The 17,903-nt window shown below is 45.7% G+C and overlaps 1 protein-coding gene across 1 annotated transcript; it reads right to left on the reverse strand.

The window, feature by feature from the left end:
* Positions 1 to 1,201: 1,201 nt before the first annotated feature.
* Positions 1,202 to 9,449, reverse strand: LOC126200810 (cuticle protein 21.3-like). The gene is made up of 2 exons (XM_049936737.1): positions 9,357 to 9,449; positions 1,202 to 2,137 (listed from the first exon to the last, which is right to left on the reverse strand). The coding sequence occupies exons 1-2, from the start codon at positions 9,366 to 9,368 to the stop codon at positions 1,409 to 1,411; spliced, it is 741 nt and encodes a 246-aa protein (XP_049792694.1). The 5' UTR covers positions 9,369 to 9,449; the 3' UTR covers positions 1,202 to 1,408.
* Positions 9,450 to 17,903: the final 8,454 nt, after the last annotated feature.

Consider the following 17,903-nt stretch of genomic DNA (forward strand, 5'->3'; position numbering starts at 1 on the left):
GAGTGTATTTTGTTTAAATTATTCTTATTGCTGGTGGCCTTTAGGCGACAAATAATTTGAATTCTTCTTAATAAGGCCTTCAGCCGTTAGTGTAGCTTGTGTTACAGTCAATTTTTTAATAGTTATTTTAAAAACTATTTTGGTATTTTCAACGTGTAGTTGTCTTCCTCACTTGTAATTCAAGCCTTCAGCCGATAATTGTTCTGAAGTATTGCTTGCGGCCTCTAGACGGCAATAATTTGAATTCTTCTTAATAAGGCCTTCAGGTGTCAGTGTAGCTTGTTTCACAGTCAATTTTTATAAAAAAGGATTGTTTTTAAATATTTATTTCCTTAAATAAAATGTATGTGTTTACTGTGCAACCAACGGTAACTGATTAGGCCCCGTCCACACCTTTCCTGCTTTCCCTAACTACCACGTTTCACTTTCATTATAAAAGCATTTTTCAAGATAAATCTATGAAAATTTATATTTGGCTTCTCAGGTAGAAATAAAAAGTACGTGTTTGAGGGTTTTTGGAAATTCAAGCCCTAAGGGGATGAAATAGGTTATGAAACTTCTTTATGCAAACTAAAACACTTTTATAGTTAAATCTAAGAAAAATTCTATTTGAGTTATCGATTACAATTAAAGAAGTATGTGTCGAGGATGTAAATTTCAATAGAAATACCACAAGAACACAAGAGACAGGGATGACAAAAGACCCAGACTCTAGCTACCAGAATCGCTTTTTGCTCAGAAGTACATTCGGAAAAAGACATGCTACGACGGCCTTAATTAGAATGGAGAGTTTAGAAGGTGTTGCAGTTTGGGAATTGGCTGAAAGAAAGTTATTTAACTATCACCGGGACAAATCGTCTTTGTCACAATTGCATGGAAAAGAAACGGTCATTACTATATTAATTTTTCAGTGGCCTAATATATGTTTATAAAATTTATTTTGACGCAATTACTACGCAAACGCGAGTGCCAAGCTACTACTTCATAGAGGTATGGAAGTGTATATTATGGCTTAAAATGGACGATTTTATTACAGGTGACTTTCAATTTGTCTTATTAACATTAGGTTCAGGGTATTTACTCTGTAGATGTCCAAAATGGAATCCTATTATTTATAATTTATTGAAATTTTTATGTATTACTTTAAAATTACTAATTTAAATTGAGAATGTGAGAGGTGAAAAGATAATAAATAAACAACTTATTATGGCGAGAAAAGTTTTTGTTTATTCGATGTATAAATTACATTATGGTCCACAAGTTTGTTTCACGGCACTTTCGCAAAAGGAAAGCATGATAGATAGAATATTCGCCAGTGACGAAGTTTTCGCCCACCGGCGAAAAGGTGTACGGTTGTACGTCAGAAGAGGGGTTGAAAGTGTGAAGAAGAGGATAGAGGACAGGAAATTTAGAAGTGGTAGGCTGTGCCCAGGCCGGCGAAGGTAACGTGACCGGGGGCAGCGGCGAGGACGGCGGGGGCAGCGGCGTAGGCGGGGGCGGCGTAGGCGCGGGCTCCGTAGGCCAGAGCGGGGGCGGCGTAGGCGGCGCGGTAGGCTCCACCGTAGGCCAGAGCGGGGGCGGCGACAGCGGCACGGTAGGCACCGCCGTAGGCGAGGCCGCGGCCGTAGGCGAGGGCGGGGGCGGCGTAGGCGCGGGCGCCGTAGGCGAGAGCGGGGGCGGCGTAGGCACGAGCGCCGTAGGCCAGGGCGGGAGCGGCGGCGATGGCGGGGGCAGCGGCGATGGCGGGGGCGGCGTAGGCGCGGGCGCCGTAGGCCAGGGCGGGGGCGGCGGCGATGGCGGGGGCGGCGCGGACTACTCCGTAGGCACCGGCACCGTGCAGGGAGGCGCCGTAGGAGGCACCGGCAGCGCCGTAGGCCAGGCCGGCGGGGGCGGGCAGGGCGCCGTAGCCCAGCGAGCCGAAGTCGTTGCTGACGCGCGAGTTGCTGATGCGCACGCTGGAGGTGGGGCTGTCCACGGCCTTGGAGAACTGGCTGATGGTGTTGAGGCCGCCCAGGCCCTTGGATGTGCTCTCGAGGGTCGCTCCGACGGCGCCGAAGTCGGCGGTGTTGGTGTAGGTGGAGTAGGCAGCTGGGCCACCGGCGTGGGCCACGGCCAGCAGAGCTGCCAGGAGAGCGACCTGCGGGAACAGGTGGATCGTCAGATTTCATCGCGAGCGGTCTCACACGTCCAGTTCCTAAACGGGTCTGCGTTAATTTCAAATTCTCGGGAAGCTAGGCATCTGAGGGAAGGAAGGCTTTCACGACCGGATGATTCACCTGCTGAGAATTTTTCCGGGTTGTATGACCGTGGTCCACGGAACTCTTCAGTCCCTGACGTTTCGTCCAAGGGTACGTTGGACATCTTCGGAGGTGCTCCTGGTTGTGCTGAGTCTTGTCGACAGTCGGCAGGAGCACCTCCGAAGATGTCCAACGTACCCTTGGACGAAGCGTCAGGGACTGAAGAGTTCTCGGCCATACAACCCCGAAAAATTCTCAGCATCTGACGGAAGGATTCATGTACGGAGAGTTTTAAGGTTAGACGGAGCCAGAAACTGTTCAATCGCCAAATCAGTGATGAAAATGTAATGAAATTTGGTATGGATAGGGCCTCCCGTCGAGTAGACTGGTCGCTTGATACAAGTCTTCTTAGCTGACGCCACTTCGCCGATTTGCACGTCTATTAGGACGATATTATGATGAAGGCAACACTGGCCCTCTTTGTGCATGATATACAACAGGCTCTAGATACCGGCTCCCAGGTTGCTGCCATATTTCTCCAGTTTCGAAAGGCGTTCGACTCAGTTCCGCACTGTCGCTCGCTCGAAAAAGTGCACGCTTACGGTCTATCCGATGACATATGCGGTTTGATAGAAATTTTTCTAACAGACAGAGAGCAGTATGTCGTCCTGAACGGGTGACTTCAACAGAAACAAGCATAACTTCAGGTGTGCCCCAGGGCAGCGCAGTAGGTCCGCTGCTTTTCACGATTTACATAAACGATCAGGTTGATGGTATAGACAGCGGCCTTAGACTGTTTGCCGATGATGCTGCAGTCTACAGGAAAGTAGTATCACACGAAAGTTGTGAACAAATCAATGAGGATTTGCAGAAAATAAATGCACGGTGTAATGACTGGAAGTAATCTGTTCAAAATGGTTCAAATGGCTCTGACCGCTATCGGACTTAACATCTGAGGTCATCAGCCCCCTAGAACTTAGAACTACTTAAACCTAACTAACCTAAGGACATCACACACATCCATCCCCGAGGCAGGATTCGAACCTGCGACCGTAGCAGTCGCGCGGTTCCGGACCGAAGCTCCTAGAACCGCCCGGCCATCAGTAAGTGTAACTTGCTGCGTATAACAAGGCGAAAATCCCCATTAACGTACGAGTGCAAAATAAATGCAGTCTTTTGAAGCGGTAACATCCATCAAGAACCGAGGTGTGACTATTCAAAATGATCTCAAATGGAATGTTTAGATTACACAAGTAACGGGTTAGGCGAACTCTAGATTGCGGTTCATTGGTAGAATCCTGAAGCGATGCAGTCCTTCAACAAAGGAAATTGCTTACAATGCGTTAGTTCGTCCAGTCTTAGAGTATTGATCGTCTATATGGGACCCTTACCAGTTTGGTATGATTCAAGAGATTGAGAAGGTCCAAAGAAGAGCGGCAAGATTTGTGACTGGTACATTTAGCCATAGCGAGAGCGTTACAAATCTCATAGAAAGTGTGAAGTGGAACACACGGCAGGGGCTGCTCACTAAATTCTGAAATTCAATCTTTTGATGATGTAGAGCGTATATTATTATCACCAATTTTCAAATCGCGCAATGAACACCATTCAAATATAATGGAAATTAGAGCTCGTACTAACGCGTTCAGACAGTCGTTTTGCCTTCGCGCCTCGGGCATGGATCTGTGTGATGTCTTTACTTTAGTTAGGTTTAAGTAGTTCTAAGTTCTAGGGGACTGATGACCTCAGATGTTAAGTCCCATAGTGCTTAGAGCCATTTGAACCATTTCTTCTTCCATTTCAAGGCGCGGACTGGCCAGTACCGAAAGCGAAGGAATTTAAGAAAACTGTTGCCTCTGTCTTTTCATTGGCCGTTTACCAATTTGGTTCAAATGTCATGCTTGCTATGTCCGTGGTTCAGTTGGCATCATTTTGATGTGGGCATACCATTGTTTTTATTAGCATCTAATCCCCTCTGTCGGTGTTCTTTTTACGTCAAGTTGTCTTATACCTTCAATCCGCACTCTCTCGCATAGCGTTAGTCCAAAAGAGACGTCAGAAGCTTCATCTCAACTTCTGTGTCTCTTCGTTCATGTCCATTTCTTAGGATCCAGTTTTAACTATAGTTTTCTTACATTACAGCAGGCTCAGCTACCACATTGTAGCGAAACTAACGAATTTTTAAATTATTTTTCTGTCGTAGCATATATATTAAAGTGTCGTTGCCATTTGTTATTGTGGAACGCCCAAGCTGTAAAATAATGGATGGTGTAGAAAAATGTAGCTATCTGAGAGAAGGGACCCCATAAGAGCGAGTCTGAAGTTGTAAGCTAAATTATTTCTGATAGTTCTGACAATGGGGTACATGTGGCCGTAATGTTGCTAAGACAGTAGGGTAGGCAGCTTTCAAGACCGTAAGAAGAAGAAAAATGCATAGAAGGTGGGCTCCAAAATGCATACCTTATGCGCTGTGACTGCTTGTTCATCTCGATACTGTGAAACAAATATCCTCTATTGCAAGATATTTGGTTTCCATATTTTAGGAGGAGGCAGTACGGACCAAAGCAAGGAACATATCTAGTAAATATGGTCTCTTATATGAATGCGTATAACTGATTCGCCTTGTTGGGTAACTAATCCACCACATTCAGTGCTGACCACAATTACGTCCGACCTCCTGAAGGAATCTCAAAGGAGAGAGCGTGGAGGACACGGATAGGGACAGCGGATAGGTGCGAATGTGGGTCGGCCGAGATGCGTGACAAGACAGAGCGCGTAATGGTGACAAACACTGTGTCCGACTAGGGCAGTGCTTTACGCAACTGCCTCGTAAGCAGGCGCTCCCGAGTTCGAATACCGGTCCGTCACACATTTTCACTCGTCGCCGCTGATGCCACTTCAAGTCTTGATACACCTGATATCAATACTTCCTTCCCTTTCCTTTCCTTTCTCCCTCCTCCTCCTTCAATTTGCCAAATATCCTCTCAAAAATGCACACCTCTAGAGCTACGCGCACTTGTTGACTACAAGAGGTGTGTCGCGAAGTATCAAGATGAACAAGCGCTCAGAGTCCTTAAGGTATGCATTTTAGAGCCCACGTTTACTACATTTTCCTTATTTTGGTCCACACTACCACCTCTGAAAGGTGCCTACCAAAAAATGGCTCTGAGCACTATGGGACTTAACATCTATGGTCATCAGTCCCCTAGAACTTAGAACTACTTAAACCTAACTAACCTAAAGACATCACACAACACCCAGTCATCAAGAGGCAGAGAAAATCCCTGACCCCGCCGGGAATCGAACCCGGGAACCCGGGCGTGGGAAGCGAGAACGCTACCGCACGACCACGAGCTGCGGACAAAGGTGCCTACCCTACAGCCTTAGCAACAACAGTACTGGTAAATGTATTCCACTATCAGAGGTGTCAGAACGATTTTCGCTTATAACTTTCCGGACTAGGATCCCTTACCTCAAATTTACATTTACCCTTCCCTATCGTCAATGCAAGTTTGTAACATTGTCGCGGAGTTGTCCCGTATAGCGATAGCGTAAGAAGTAGACCTGCTACTCTCATTCTGAAGCATGGGCGTATTCATGTCCCAGCTGTATTTTGCCCTTGATACAGACGTGCAGCTAAGCTAACCCGCTCGTATGGCGTAACACGCAGCGCCCTAGCTTGCAGGACAGGTAGTTGAGACAGACCTGGTCAGAAATCGCGTGGCGGATTTACGATCGTGGCTGGTACACCGACCAGCATTAGTGCGGTTTTTAGGCGGGTTATAACATTCTCTTAGGAATATGCTGTGCTGGCCTAAGAAAATACGCCACAGAAGCAGTAAAAACAAGATCACACGGAACCAAGTTTACACAATCCACAGCTAGGTAGCGCACAAGACTTCCCTCCATTATGTTACTAACAACTGCGGTGGCAGAAAGGACGTCTATAAATCTGTCAAATCTCGAATGGATACTAGACGGCATTAACGCTGAGAAGAAGAAAGAGAACCACAGGCCCCTTCTTTGCGTTAATTTCTTGTATGCAGTTCCTGTGCCTTAACAGCTATCAGAAAACAGTTCCAGGAAGAAGGACGGCTAAGAATTAAGGGTCTCGTCGACGTCTAGGTCACCAGAGAAGGAGCGTAACGTCTGACAAAACAGGTGCAGGTAAAGATTTGAGCCGTGTCCCTTCCAAAGAAATTATTCGGGTATTTGCCTTAATAGAAGAAGAGAAAACATGGAAAATCTAATAGTTATATGTATGCACTGTGATTTTACATTACATATTTCTTTGACATCTTCGAAAATCCAATTTTCGACTTTGTTACGTTGATCTGAAAATGGATATGGGCCCGAAACTAGTCACCGAATGAAAAATAAAATATTCGCAACTACGACTGGTTTTCCATTGTATTTATTATCAGAAGTTGCTGACCCAAGTTACTAGAGCATGCTGGAAGTTCGTAAATGGAAAATGGAAATGTGGTACGTAGGATTTCAACTTCTTCTTCCGAATGAGCAAATAGTGTCTCTGTTCAAATGATTCAAATGACTCTCAGCATTATGGGACTTAACATCGGAGGTCATCAGTCCCTTAGAACTACTTAAACCCAACTAACCTGAGGACATCACATACATCCATGCCCGAGGCAGGATTAGAACCTTCGACCGTAGCAGTCTCGCGGTTCCGGACTGAAGCACCTAGGACCTCTCTGCTACCGCAGCCGTCAATGTCTCTGTCACTGCACCATCTACCTTTGTACATTAAAGTTCTGTTCAATAGCTATTCAAATCCGAGTTCAACTTCCTTAAACTTTTGTACTACCCTGCAAGTTTATCCATTGACCGAATGTTGTTGCAGAGCTTCTCATTACTCATTCGAACCAAACAAACAAATGATTCGCAGCCTGATGAAAATTGTGATTTTTGTTCTATGATTCACCGTGTACGCCTCAGTCATTGGAACAATAATCTGCTAAAAGCATGCACCATCTTTCGTTGCGGCGACTAAATCGTAAATCGTAAAGTGTTCGACCACTGGACGGACTAATCCTCTGACTATTTTTTGTTGGTATTATCACTAGCAAAATAACTAAAACGAACTTCTAAAAACTTTCTAAACGGTACTGCCGGTTTCCAATAGCGATTCTAACGGACTGGTTAATATGGATTAGAACGCATAGTCGGGAGTATAACGTATCTCTGTAGAGTGGACTTGAACCAATAGCCTCCTGTTATTTCATATTCTCTTAGATCAGTCTTTTTGGCGCAGGCTTGCAAACCATCCATGTGTTATGTGAAGCCTACATGGTTCATTAGTAAAGGCCACAGTTCGTTTCTTCCCATTTTCAACGACTGCTGAGGAAAACATCTAACGAAGGAGTTAATTGGCCAACTTGTTAAAGGCCTTTTTCATAGCAGTCAGTTGGGAAGCGGAGCAACGTTCATTTTTTTGTTTATATTTAAAAATCATGAATCCATTCCTGATGAATCTAGTGACAGTGCTAGGGATTTGTATAGAGAAATTCCATACTGTTTTCTCGGCGGCAACAGCTATTCAAGTGGTACCACTCGTACGATAGCGTATTAACACTATTAGTAACTGCTGAAGAACTGCATTGTGTAGTTCCTCCATTATCGCTTTCAGTCAACGGGGCCAGTCGAATAAAAGTTAATTCTAATGTCAAGCGGATTATCACAAATACGACGTCTCACCACTGCAACTGAACAAATATGCTGGTTATCAGTGTCTGACACGTAAGTACTATATCCCTAATTTTTTGTAATCGGACTGCATAAAAAGACTATAGACTGAATAGCTTGTTTGCCACACGGTTAGATACTCTGAGAGACTACAGTGTACTTCAAAATCAATGAATTCAGGAAGTTTCACAACACACTGTTCTCCCTTTGCTTCCTTTAGTTACGAAGCCTTTCCGTGACAAACCAACGGAAAGATGTCGTGCTCTTTTCTACACAGGGAGTTGACGTCGGTGACGGCAAACGCTGATAAGTCAGCTTTTAACGAAGCGTTCACTTGAGCACGAACAACTGCTACAATTCCGCACTGCATTGATAATGACCTGACACAGGTCGAAATCTGATCTGCGTTGTGACTATAAATGTCATATTAAAGCAACTTACTTCCACGACTGATTGCTGCTCTATCTAACCCAATTTTAACGAAACGTTTGTAGAACAATAGTGTGTAAATCGTATTGGTCCTTACAAATGGTTCAAATGGCTCTGACCACTATGGGACTTAACATCTGAGTTCATCAGTCCCCTAGACTTGGAACTACTTAAACCTAACTAACCTAAGGACATCACACACATCCATGCCGGAGACAGGATTCGATCCTGTGACCGTAGCAGCAGCGCGGTTCGGGACTGAAGCGCCTAGAACCGCTCGGCCACAGTGGCCGGCTTGGTCCTTTCAGCCAAAGCAATGTATCCCAGGTCACCATACAGAAGGAGATGGCGCACTGGAGAAATAAAATGGACTGGTATTCGCTAGGACGGTGGTTGAAAACCAAATCCAGACATCCTGATTTAGGTTTCCCCCGATGTCCCTAAATAGCTGATGGTGAACGCCTAGATGGTTCATTGGAAAAGGTACCACCGATTTCTTTTCCCAGCCTTATCATTCCGATCTCCGTCTCAGATGATCACTTATTCGACGAAGCATTAAACTCTAACCCCCACAGCCTCGTCATCAAGAGTGTTTACAAGAAAGTGGAAAATCTCTCTTCTTTTGATATGAACCAACTCAATGGAAATGAGCAACTACTATTTAGCCACCAATTCACTTTGTATCTGTAGTTGATACGTCTAAAAGAACTCGGCATTAATGAGTAAGACCTAGGGTAGTCTACGCTTGTGTGGCCTACATCGTTGACAGGTAGAGACAGAACGAATACAGCCTGACGAAAAACTAATTTTTCAAGGCTCTTTGGAACTAGGGCTCTCTGTTTCGCACTTAGTATTTGGAATATCCAGGTACTCGATGTTAGAGCCTATAAGAAAACAATGAATGTGCTTGCGCAGTCGAGTAGAGAATCGTGCAGCTGGAAACAGTTGACTAAGCGAGCTGTAGCACAGTGGTGGTCACGTACGTACCTTGAAAGCCATGTTGTTGTTGTTGGTTGTGGTTGTCTTGGAACTGAACGGACCAGAGTGCTGACCGGCAGGGCTCCGCGCCGTTTTATACTGCGCGCCCGGCGGTGGGCGTGGCTTGGTGGGGCGGCGTCCGGTGCCGTACCCTTTCACCGCGGCCTGCGAAACGCGGCGGCCACCACCCGGGCCATGGGCGGGGTGCACCCACACCTCCACACCTCCACACCTCCAGCTGTGGCCGCGTCCCTGGCTGCCCCGGTCCTCCTAGGACGGAGCGTCCCGGCCAAGGTCGCTGGCTGCGCCTGTAGGTCAGGCGCCAGCCGGACCGGACCCGAGAGCGTCGTTTCCGAAATCTGATGATCGTCCCATTTCATTATTTCCGTTATCCGATGGAATTATCGCCAGAGAAATTCTGAAGCAGCCAGTGCCCTTTCAACGCTCTTAGTAAACGCAAATATAACTGCCTTGACATCGAATGACACTAAGCATGTTGTTAACAAGAGCAGCTCATGAAGCGAAGTCACACAAGACGTGACGGCATTGACATTTCTACAGTACTGGCCATTAAAATTGCTACACCAAGAAGAAATGCAGATGATAAACGGGTATTCATTGGACAAATATATTATACTAGAACTGACATGTCATTACATTTTCACGCAATTTGGCTGCATAGATCCTGAGAAATCAGTACCCAGAACAACCACCTCTGGCCGTAATAACGGCCTTGATACGCCTGGGCATTGAGTCAAACACAGCTTGGATGCCGTGTACAGGTACAGCTGCCCATGCAGCTTCAACACGATACCACAGTTCATCAAGAGTAGTGACTGGCGTATTGTGACGAGCCAGTTGCTCGGCTACCTTTGACCAGACGTTTTCAGTTGGTGGGAGATCTGGAGAATGTGCCGGCCAGGGCAGCAGTCGAACATTTTCTGTATCCAGAAAGGCCCGTACAGGACCTGCAACATGCGGTCGTGCATTATCCTGCTGAAATGTAGCGTTTCGCAGGGATCGAATGAAGGGTAGAGCTACGGGTCGTAAAACATCTGTAATGTAACGTCCACTGTTGACAGTGCACTCAATTGCGAACAAGAGGTGACCGAGACGTGTAACCAATGGCACCCCATACCATCACGCCGGGTGATACGCCAGTATGGCGATGACGAATACACGCTTCCAATGTGCGTTCACCGCGATGTCGCCAAAGACGGATGCCACCTACATGATGCCGTAAGCAGAACCTGGATACATCCGAAAAAATGATTTTTCGCCATTCGTGAACCCAGGTTCGTCGTTGAGTACACCATCGCAGGCGCTACTGTCTGTGATGCAGCGTCAAGGGTAACTGCAGCCATGGTCTCCGAGCTGATAGTTCACGCTGCTCCAAACGTCGTCCAACTGTTCGTGCAGATGGTTGTCTTGCAAACGTCCCCATCTGTTGACTCAAGGATCGAGACGTGGCTGCACGATGCGTTACAGCCATGCAGATAAGATGCCTGTCATCTCGACTGCTAGTGATGCGAGGCTGTTGGTATCCAGCACGCCGTTCCGTATTACCCTCCTGAACCCACCGATTCCAACGCGAGCAGCAATGTCCCGATACGATAAACCGCAATCGCGATAGGCTAGAATCCGACCTTTATCAAAGTCGGAAACGTCATGGTACGCATTTCTCCTCCTTACATGAGGCATCACAACAACGTTTCACCAGGCAATTCCGGTGAACTGCTGTTTGTGTATGAGAAGTCGGTTGGAAACTTTCCTCATGTCAGCAGGTTGTAGGTGTCGCCACCGGCGTCAACATTGTGTGAATGCTCTGAAAACTAATCATTTGCATATCACAGCATCTTCTTCCTGTCGGTTACATTTCGCGTCTGTAGCACGTCATCTTCGTGGTGTAGCAGTTTTAATGGCCAGTAGCTTATATGCCTGGAAATTACTTCTGTGGGTTACAATGCTTCTGAAGGAATTCGAACAATGGTTTTGTGAAGCCAAGAGATAAAACGAATACCTAACAAGGAGATCACACCACAGTCGCATTTTTCTATTTTTTTTTATGGTTTTGTGAACCCAAGAGATAAAACGGGTACCTAACAAGGAGATCGCAAGGCCATCAGATTTTGGTATTTTTTATACTCATATTTATGGCACCTGTAGTCCTACACTAAACTATCAATCAACCAAAGCCGTTACATGCAACTCCCAAATATTCTCGAGAAAATCGTCTTTGAAGCCTTCCAGTCATGTTTAACCAGATAATGTAAGGCTGCATTTTTGGAAATTTTGGAAATTTGTGGTAAGGTCTTATGGGACCAAACTGCTGAGGTCATCGGTCCCTAAGATACTAATCTAAGCTACTTAATCCAACTTACGCTACGGACAACACACACACACACACACACACACACACACACACACACACACACACACACACACATGTCCAAGGGAGGACTCGAACCTCCGACGGGGGCAGCCACGCGGACCGTCACAAAGCTCCTCAGACAGCTCGAGTGCTGCTTTTCTGTGGTAGACTGCTCGCCTGCCACATGGGGGGGGGGGGGGGGGGAGGGATCCTTGGTTTGATTCTCAGCAGACTGAAAATGCATGACTGACGAACATTTGCGTGAAGCGTAAAATACGTAAAGATCGAAAATTTCCTTTTTCTGTTTTTTAATGCAAACAATCTTGATTAACATGTTTCATAAAAGTCGATAGTTAAAAATTGATATTTGCAGTGAAAACTGCATTTTTTAGTGTGATACGTAATTAGAAGTAAGATGTGCTGTTTTTCATTACGATAATTAGATACGAGTTAAGTAGCATATATTTTGATGCAATTTGTACTTAAACGACTTAGATATTCGTACTGAACGAAAATACGAGAAAAATTGATCGAAACAAGACTCGAACCAACGATTACCCGTCTAGGCCGCTACCGATATTTTCTCTTCTTTATGTAGTTTACGCTTCACAGACAAGGAATCGAACCCAGAACCTACATAGCAGATAAGCACTCTGTCACTTAGCCACTATATTTCCCCAAACTGCGACCTTACTCTCGCCTTTTAAACATGGTCTGAAAACTACAAACCCGATTTTCTCGATAATTGTTGAGTGTTGCTTCGAACTGCTTTGGTACATGAATATTTGAGTTCTGGACTTCAAATAGCATAAGTATAAAAAATTTCAAAAATCTGGTTGCCGTATGGCCTCCTTTGTGTAATCTCTGGAAAAGAAATAATAGAAGAGAGTGACAAAGACGCCATGGGCATTCGGAACAGGGATTTTCAAAAAGATTCCTCCGGCATCACAACATAACTTGAACATGAATGTAGGACCTTGGGATGAATTCAAATTACGCATCGAAACTCAAAGTTTACCTTGGCGTCAGACTTATATTGGTGGTTCATGTGGTTGTTGACAGGTGTCTCCCTCGTGGAGATCGTTCGCACGTTCATTGCGCAGTGTGTCGAAATTCCGATAACGTAACAACAAAAGGCGTTTTGCATTCTCCACCTCAACAGCTCGAGTTCAGTTAAAGATATGAGGTGTGATGTTCATCTGCAGTACGGCACTGCACTTCCTACAGCACATCGCACAACTTGCCTCGAAGTTCGACTAATTTCTCACTATGTATTTTTTTTTATGGCGGGAGTTGGGGGTTAGGTAAGAGACTCCAATTATATGCCTCGTCTTTCAACAACTTTGGGCGAACTCGTAACTCGTATAACAACCGCAGTGAATGCAGTAACTCCATACACGCTCGTACGAGTACTGGCCGAATTCCACAATGGTCTGGATGTTTATCCAGCGTCCGGTGAAGGGTACAATGAGTTTGTTTGAGAGGTAATGAACACTTTGATGCCATATGCAACTGTTAAAACTATAATCTTATGTTATGTTGAAACTTTCGCCAAGTTGCTCATTCTTTTAGATTATAGCGCTATGAAAGCCGATGAATCTTCTTGAAGTACTCCGTATTTCGTGTTTCGTGATTTCACGTAGGTCCATAGTGAACCGTTGTCCTTTTCTGACTACAAATTGCACTTGCGTTCACTACACTAATCGCTTCAAGAGTCATCGCCAGCAAGAAGTGAAACAACAATTTCGTATTGCTCAACGGCCTAGTGCAAGTCTTTCACTTGGACACCACTTCGGCTGCTCACGTGCCCCTAGTTCTACTGGGGAAAAGGGACCTATAAATTATTAGGAATGCAAACCACGTTTCGTTCATTGAGAGATAAAGGCTAGGTTAAAGGCAGGATTCGATCCCTCGATCTGTCAATTTCTTGTCACACCCTTTACCACTAGACTACAATACCAGACTGTGGTCTGAAATATCTAGCAAGTAGAAAATGAATTTCGTGCGATCAGTATCGTCCACTCCATGGGATTTCGGCGGGTAACAACGCCACAAAATAGTAGTTTGTTCATTACTTTTCCACCGGCCGCAGTGGCCGAGCGGCTCTAGGCGCTTCAGGCACTAACCGCGCTGCTGCTACGGTTGCAGGTTCGAATCCTGCTTCGGGCATGGATGTGTGTGATGTCCTTAGGTTAGTTACGTTTAAGAAGTACTAAGTCTATGGGACTGATGACCTCAGATGTTAAGTCCCATAACGCTTAGAGCCATTTTAATTTTTCATTAGTTTTCCGTTACGTGCCATCTACACTCCTGGAAATTGAAATAAGAACACCGTGAATTCATTGTCCCAGGAAGGGGAAACTTTATTGACACATTCCTGGGGTCAGATACATCACATGATCACACTGACAGAACCACAGGCACATAGACACAGGCAACAGAGCATGCACAATGTCGGCACTAGTACAGTGTATATCCACCTTTCGCAGCAATGCAGGCTGCTATTCTCCCATGGAGACGATCGTAGAGATGCTGGATGTAGTCCTGTGGAACGGCTTGCCATGCCATTTCCACCTGGCGCCTCAGTTGGACCAGCGTTCGTGCCGGACGTGCAGACCGCGTGAGACGACGCTTCATCCAGTCCCAAACATGCTCAATGGGGGACAGATCCGGAGATCTTGCTGGCCAGGGTAGTTGACTTACACCTTCTAGAGCACGTTGGGTGGCACGGGATACATGCAGACGTGCATTGTCCTGTTGGAACAGCAAGTTCCCTTGCCGGTCTAGGAATGGTAGAACGATGGGTTCGATGACGGTTTGGATGTACCGTGCACTATTCAGTGTCCCCTCGACGATCACCAGTGGTGTACGGCCAGTGTAGGAGATCGCTCCCCACACCATGATGCCGGGTGTTGGCCCTGTGTGCCTCGGTCGTATGCAGTCCTGATTGTGGCGCTCACCTGCACGGCGCCAAACACGCATACGACCATCATTGGCACCAAGGCAGAAGCGACTCTCATCGCTGAAGACGACACGTCTCCATTCGTCCCTCCATTCACGCCTGTCGCGACACCACTGGAGGCGGGCTGCACGAAGTTGGGGCGTGAGCGGAAGACGGCCTAACGGTGTGCGGGACCGTAGCCCAGCTTCATGGAGACGGTTGCGAATGGTCCTCGCCGATACCCCAGGAGCAACAGTGTCCCTAATTTGCTGGGAAGTGGCGGTGCGGTCCCCTACGGCACTGCGTAGGATCCTACGGTCTTGGCGTGCATCCGTGCGTCGCTGCGGTCCGGTCCCAGGTCGACGGCCACGTGCACCTTCCGCCGACCACTGGCGACAACATCGATGTACTGTGGAGACCTCACGCCCCACGTGTTGAGCAATTCGGCGGTACGTCCACCCGGCCTCCCGCATGCCCACTATACGCCCTCGCTCAAAGTCCGTCAACTGCACATACGGTTCACGTCCACGCTGTCGCGGCATGCTACCAGTGTTAAAGACTGCGATGGAGCTCCGTATGCCACGGCAAACTGGCTGACACTGACGGCGGCGGTGCACAAATGCTGCGCAGCTAGCGCCATTCGACGGCCAACACCGCGGATCCTGGTGTGTCCGCTGTGCCGTGCGTGTGATCATTTCTTGTACAGCCCTCTCGCAGTGTCCGGAGCAAGTATGGTGGGTCTGACACACCGGTGTCAATGTGTTCTTTTTTCCATTTCCAGGAGTGTAGTATTGGAGGGTAAAAATAGGAGAAGGAGACCAAGAGATGAATACACTAATCAGATTCAGAAGGCTGTAGGTTGCAGTACTTATTCGGAGATGAAGAAACTTGCACAGGATAGAGTAGCATGGATAGCTGCATCAAACCAGTCTCTGGAGTGAAGACCACAACAACAAGAAGAGAACGCCAAATGCGAAAGGATGCGGACGTAACTGACATTGCTGTGCAGTGCGTACAGTAGAGAAATACTTCGGAGACAATAATTGTATCAGTTTAACATTGAAGGTTTAGCTTGCGTAAGCGTAGGATTCCGCGGCCGTTCTCAGAGTCAATAAATTCCTCTGGATATGTGCCCGCATTGTCAATGTGTAAAATTCTCGTACATTGCTGCCATTGTGGACAATGGCCTTGCTCATGGTGTTTCTCCTAGTAAAACAGCCCGAGGAAGGCGATTTGTAACAGTGGAAATTACATCGGAGAATTTTACAGATTAACGATGTGGTCACACATCGAAAAGGATTGATTCACTAAGATCAGATTACCTACCAAGTAGGCGGTATTCGCATGAGCTGATAAAGAGAAGCTACGGAAATGTAAAGCTAGACAAGGGTTTGAACAGGGATCTATCCAACTACGATTCCTTTAATTCACTCCTTGATTGATGGTAAAATGATTGCTTCAGTATGCGGCTACGGTCCCGAAAGTAGCACCAAGAACGAAAGGTAAATAAATAATACAAAGACATTGTCACTGTGGATCATCGATTTCCAAAACAAATACGTTATTAACTAAAGCCCACCAATAAAATTCCCCTTGAAGAATAATGGAGAACATGACGAGATGCGCAACAATTAACGTCGGAAAAAATATTTTACTGAAATAAGATCAAATTTATGATCGTTTTATTTGTAACCGATACAGAACCACAATGGAGAGTAAATAAATTATCTAAGATTCGATACGCTTAGATTCTGGAAAATGGTGTTCTCGCAAAATAAAGTTTCTTTCCCGCTCCCTCCCCGTCGAAGGTTCGAGTCCTCCCTCGGGCATGGGTGTGTGTGGTGTGTGTGTGTGTGTGTGTGTGTGTGTGTGTGTGTGTGTGTGTGTGTCTGTGATGTCCTTAGCGTATGTTGGTTTTAGTTACAGAAGTTACGTTAAGTAGTGTGTAAGCTTAGGGACCGATGACCTCAGCAGTTTGGTCCCATAAGAACTCACCACAAATTTCCAAATTTTTCCAATGATTCGCCCTCAGACAACGGGAAGCTATGCACCACCTGAAGATGCACGTGTAACGGTGCTGGCTCTAAGCACTACGGGATTTAACATCTGAGGTCATCAGTACCCTAGACTTAGAACTACTTCAAACTAACTAATCTAAGGACATCACACACATCCATGCCCGTGGCAGGATTCGAACCTGCGACCGTAGCAGCAGCGCGGTTCTCGAATGAAACGCCTAGAATCGCTCGGCCACTGTAATGTTGCGAAACAGGAAGTGTTCTCAATAAAGGACTACACAACAACTAATGTGGCTTGAATAGTCTTCATTCACAGTGAATTTCATCAATTTATAAGAACTTTTTAGTAAAAAATGGTTTGAAGATCTTTAAATATAAGAATTGCACTTCTTTAGTCGTGGCTGGCCTTTGTATGAAGTAGTGTGTTCTTCCAAACGATTCATTACATGAAAATAAGGCATATCAGTGAAAAAATGTGACCTCTGTTTTCCAGAAATAAAGTTCATAGAGACCACTGCAGGTACAGCACCTAACAGCATTATCGTATTAAGTCTGTAGCAAAGAAGGTGCATCTTCCTACAATTTGCACAAAATTTCCTGTATGATTACATGAACTTAACGGGTATTTCTTCTTTTAAATAAAAAAATTTCACCCTATCAGACTGAATGTAGGGGGATTCTTCATAAGGATTATAAACGAAAAAAAAGAAAAAAACCAAAAAACCAAAGCGACAGAATCGATTTCGTTCTATAAGTTGTTGCATTATTACAGCCAACCAGACAGATGTTATGCTAATTGAAGCCGGTTGCGAAAACCGCGCTCAGGTATCGCGTACAGCGAGTTTTCGTCAGTATAGTGGCAGCGATTTCGCGAATATATTTGGTATAGAATCAACAGTCATTCCGTACACTTTTGTGTAACAATTTGTCAAATAGTTAATTAGTCCAAAATAGTACTCATACTAGCAGTATCAGCTTAGGAGGGGGTGCTGTAATAGGAAAAGCTTTCTTCCCGTAAAACAGTGTTGCCCAAGTAGAGATCTGGTATTCGCGATAGACTATGTAGCAGTTTTGCTTTCTCTTGTGTACTTGTCACATAGCAACCATTTGTATGAGACAAGAGAGGGTATGGCGACGTGTAAACAGTAATGTTTCCTTCGCTCTGTTCGCGGATCTAATAGACTAGCAAGCGGCTAATACCGAAATAATTTGCTTTCCGTCATGCA

This window comes from Schistocerca nitens, chromosome 1 (genome assembly GCF_023898315.1).
Source record: "Schistocerca nitens isolate TAMUIC-IGC-003100 chromosome 1, iqSchNite1.1, whole genome shotgun sequence".
In the NCBI taxonomy this organism is placed as follows: Eukaryota; Metazoa; Arthropoda; class Insecta; order Orthoptera; family Acrididae; genus Schistocerca; species Schistocerca nitens.